We start from the raw sequence: 4,547 nt of genomic DNA, 5'->3' as shown, positions 1-4,547 counted from the left end.
TACTAATGCATCTTATTTTGGGATGCATTTCCATAAGCTGCAGAAATTACTACACTTCCCAGTGAGTAGGGCATCGTACATGTTGTTATCTAGAGTTCATGCTACATACAGACTTCTAGTCAGTTATTTTGTTGGGAGTGAGGCAATGTTAATAACTTTATTTTGTTCCAACGTTGGGTCCAAGCACAATTTAGTAAATTTTTTTACCTTTTCCTGCAAAGTTAAAGTCACTTTTAGTATATACGAAAACGTTCTATATGGCTTGGAGTCTGTTTCTAGGCTTTCTATTGTAGAAAAATGTGCTGTTAGGTCACATTATTAGTAAGACCTGGTTTCTGAGTTTTAATTTTAGTAAATATTTAATCAATTTTATATTTGTATTTTATATAGTTTTGGTTATTTATATTTTGTTACAGAAATTTTAATTTTGCATATAGCATATTTTGTAGCATAGTGTGGAAAATAAATTGGTCTTTATCAGGTAAATTGGCAACAAGAAAGGTTTCAAGAGATTACTGGAAAACTTCGGCACTTTCTTAAGCAAGCAGGATTTAAGGTAAGATAATTTAAAAATGAATATCCTGGTATACTAGTCTAATCTCGTAAAATATGTTTAATTCTTTTTTTTTTTTTTTTATTTCTCCCTGGTTTCATGTATGTTGTTGTTGTTGTTGTTATGTGCCGTCGAGTCAGCCCTGACTCATAGCAACCCCTCCTTGGGTTTCCGAGGCAGTATCAGTACGGAAGTAGGATTGCCCAACCTCATGTATATATAGTTTTATTTGGATTGCCTTACTTTTGAAATTTGTGTATATTGTATAAGTTGGCTTGGATTTAATATAAATAAAAAGTTTGTTTTGTTTTTCCTATATGCTTAATTAGGTGATACGGGTTAAGGGAAGTCACAGAGGAAATTAGAAACTGGTAGAGAGAAATTTCTCCCAGCAAAAACATGAAATATGCTTGAGTGCTTTTGAACAAATTTGCAAATGTCTCACAAAATCAAAATTCAAAAACTATTACATCAGATAACTTTATGACATAGTTCTAGGATTTCTGTCACTTTTAAAAAAGTACATCATTGTTGTTACTGACAAACTTGATGCAGTTACAGTAATGGTAAACATTTTCACCTTTTTTTTTAAAGTTCTATCAACTTTCATACACTCAGTCTTTTAACAGGAGAGTGATGTATCATTTATCCCTACAAGTGGTCTCAGTGGTGAAAATCTAGTTACAAGGTCTCAATCAAGTGAACTCATAAAATGGTATAAAGGACCGTGCTTATTAGAACAAATTGGTGAGTAGTTTTGTCATACTAATTTTAATGCAGTATAAACTTTATATAAATTATTATTTAGAATTCTTTATGAGAAACACTAATATATATGAGAAAGCATAGGCTTTGTAATCAGAGAATCTGGGTTATTAGCTTTGGAATCAAATGTAATATTTAAACTGTCTAATACTCAATTTTTTTCATTTATTTAATGAGGTTACTGCCTGCCCTGGTAGCACAATGGGTCAGGTGCCTAGCTGCAAACGAAAAGGCCAGTGGTTCAAATCTACCAGGAGCTTCATGGGAGGAAAGACTGGGTGATCTGCTCCCACAGCTCACAGCTGAGGAAACCCTCTGGGACAATTCTACTCTGTCCTGTACCAACTGTTGTTGAAATTAAATGAGATAACATGTGAAAACATTTCATAAATTGCAAAGTACTGTATAAATGACAGTAATTTGCTATTAATACTTTTAAAAAAGTCATTATTTTCTAAGAAAAATGGGACTAAAATGGGGTCATGAGACAAGTCAAAACTTCCATTGTAAATTAAACCTCCTTTCTTTTTTTCGCCAGATTCCTTCAAGCCTCCTCAGCGATCTGTTGACAAGCCTTTTAGATTATGTGTATCGGATGTTTTCAAAGGTATGTGCTGTATCTGCGTTGCTGCTTCAGGTGACTCTTCCTATTCTCTCCTTTGCCTCTCCTAGACCAAGTGATTATATTGTCTCCAAACTCTCCCTGTACACATACCAGTGTACAGGTCACTGCTGAATTAATCTTAACGTTTACAATTCTAGTCACCAAACTCTCTTGCCCAGAGAAACCTTCATTTTATTCATCATCCTCCATTTCATACTCATCTTTCAGGCATCAAAAAACCTTGTCTTTTATGTTTCTAGCCTCATAATTCTTTCTCCCAGTAGATTGATTTAAGTAGCATAGTGACTTTGGCATTTGACTGCTAACCAGAAGGCTGGCGCTTCAAACCCATCAGCCACTCCTCGGAAGGAAGATTGGACAATCTGTTTCTATAGAGATACTGCCTCAGAAACTCAAGGTGGGGTTGTTATGAGTTGAATCAACTCGACGGCAGTGAGTTTTGGTTTATTCTCCAACAAAAGGAGCTCTGGTGGCACTGTGGTTAAGGCATTGGGCTGCTGCTAGTCAGAAGGTAGGTTGTTCGAACCCAGCAAATGCTCCATAGAAGGAAGATGAGGCATTCTACTTCTGTAAGGATTTGCAGCCTTGGAAATCCAATGGGGGTTACTGTGAGTCAGGACTGACTTGAAGGCAGAGGGTTGATTCTCCAACAAAAGTGGATCATTCACTATTTCTTAACAACATAGAGTCTTTGTTTTATACGTCTGTCTGTTTTGCTGTTACTTTGTATTTGCTCATTTCCTACCCATCTTTTTAGCAGTCTGGGTCCAATTGGGAGAAAGAAACCACCCAGTTTCTTCCACACAGTAAGGTCACAGAGGAACTTGCACAGTAGGTGAAATGGAAAGTTTTATATAAAGAATTATTATCTATGTTAAAAGTGTAACTATAAAGTATATGAACGTTCTGTATGGCACCCTGTGGTACCTAAGCCTGAGTGAGACAAACTTGGAAGGAGTTCAGATTTTTTTGGAAGTGTAGTTCAACCCACTGGGTAGAAAAGAAGTTTGCTGGTTTGGCCAGAGCTTTTCTAGAATTACTTGACAAGCTACAGTCAGCTTTCTGGAGAACAGGTGGGAAGAATAGGCAATTAGCAACTAGTGGTATAGCAGTTCATTGGGAACTTGGACCCTGGTCTCTGATGAGGGCAGGAGGACTTCCAAGCATGTGCGCTGAGGAGGAAGTTGCAGAAGGAGCAACAGTGTGATGTGTAACTCAGGGCAGTAAATGGCAGCATCCAGAAGTCTAGTACCAATGCAGGCAGGAGGCCTACAGAGTGATTGGGGGCTTGGAGAAAGAGCTCAGTGCATGATCTTGTGGTCCAAGGGGAGTTGTACACAGACTAATACAAGGATCTGGTTCTGCCTTCCACGTTGCGGAGGCTGTTGGCTGAGGCTGCAAGGTCTCAGAATAATTGTATTCTGAGCCTTTAGATGGGGCAACACTCCACCAGATAGATGTCCTTCTCATACCAACACTTCCAACTCTGACCACTGCTGATGCTGCTCACCCTGGAAACTGCAGGAAGGCCTTCTCATCCTGCTGTGTCCCTCTACTGCCCTCTACTGAGAAAGCTTATGACATCATGCTCCCCTTAAAGGAGAAATACTTAAAAGAATTGTCTGTCACAAAGTATATATATTGAAATGGTGCATTTAGAGCAGAGAAGTAATAAATTGATAACTGATGTACCATCCTTTAAGGCTCATCTCACATGTCTCTTCTCCACCAGTTATAAGGCTACGTTTTGCTCATTTGTAACCTTACTGAAAAGAAGTATTACAGCACACATATAAAAGAGTATTCAAAAGAGAAATGCATAGTTCACTGATTTTTCCCAAAGTGAATAGCAATGTAACTGCTACCCTTGTGAAGAAATGGAACAGAACATTAAAGAATCCCAGATATCTGGAATTGCCCATTTTTTGCTTTAAGTAATAAATTATTTTTAAGGAAAGTTTAAAAATTGAGACAAAATGTCTTTTATATTTATTTACCCACTTATTTGCCATTTGTAATACTCTTCATTCCTTAGTGTAGATCCAGATTTTTGTATTATGTCATCTTCCCTTATTTGAAGAAGAAGACCTTTGAACATTTTTTGTGTAGTGCAGTCTGCTGGTGACAAGTCCTCTCAGCTTGTTTGTCTCAAAATGTCTTTATTATGTAATCATTTTGCATAATAATTTTCCTGGGCTTAAGATTCTAAGTTTGTCCCACCCCTCCAGCATTTTTGAGTTCTTGTTTTCTAGCTTGTATAGTTTCTGATGAGAAATCTGTCGTATTTTTCTTTGCTTCTATAAATGTACCTTTTTCTCTGACTTTGATTACAATTTTCTCTTTACCACTGGTTTCAGACATTTGATTGTGATATGTGTTGGTTTGGTTTTCTTTTTGTTTATGCTACTTGAAATTCATTGAGATTCTCGGATGCATGGGCTTTAGAATTTTCAACTCTGGAAAATTTTGGCCATTATTCAATTTTCTTTTTTCTCTCTCTGCCTTATTACTTTCTTAGAATACAATGTCTAATGTTATTAATTCCTTCTAATAAATTTTTGTTGCTGACATTTTGCATCTCTGGAAGTTCCATTTGGATCTTTT

General features: G+C 36.8%; 1 protein-coding gene across 1 annotated transcript in view; it reads left to right on the top strand.

The window, feature by feature from the left end:
• HBS1L (HBS1 like translational GTPase) overlaps nucleotides 1-4,547 on the top strand; it is a 95,269-nt gene that overhangs the window by 71,511 nt on the left and 19,211 nt on the right. The window contains exons 10-12 of the mRNA XM_007954043.2: nucleotides 482-556; nucleotides 1,183-1,300; nucleotides 1,857-1,925. Of these exons, the coding sequence (XP_007952234.2) occupies nucleotides 482-556; nucleotides 1,183-1,300; nucleotides 1,857-1,925 (262 nt within the window). The remainder of the gene's footprint in view (nucleotides 1-481; nucleotides 557-1,182; nucleotides 1,301-1,856; nucleotides 1,926-4,547) is intronic.

This window comes from Orycteropus afer, unplaced genomic scaffold (assembly GCF_000298275.1).
Source record: "Orycteropus afer afer isolate SDZICR_OR568_19922 unplaced genomic scaffold, OryAfe1.0 scaffold00428, whole genome shotgun sequence".
Taxonomy (NCBI): domain Eukaryota; kingdom Metazoa; phylum Chordata; class Mammalia; order Tubulidentata; family Orycteropodidae; genus Orycteropus; species Orycteropus afer.
This window is presented reverse-complemented; position numbering and strand designations above follow the sequence as displayed.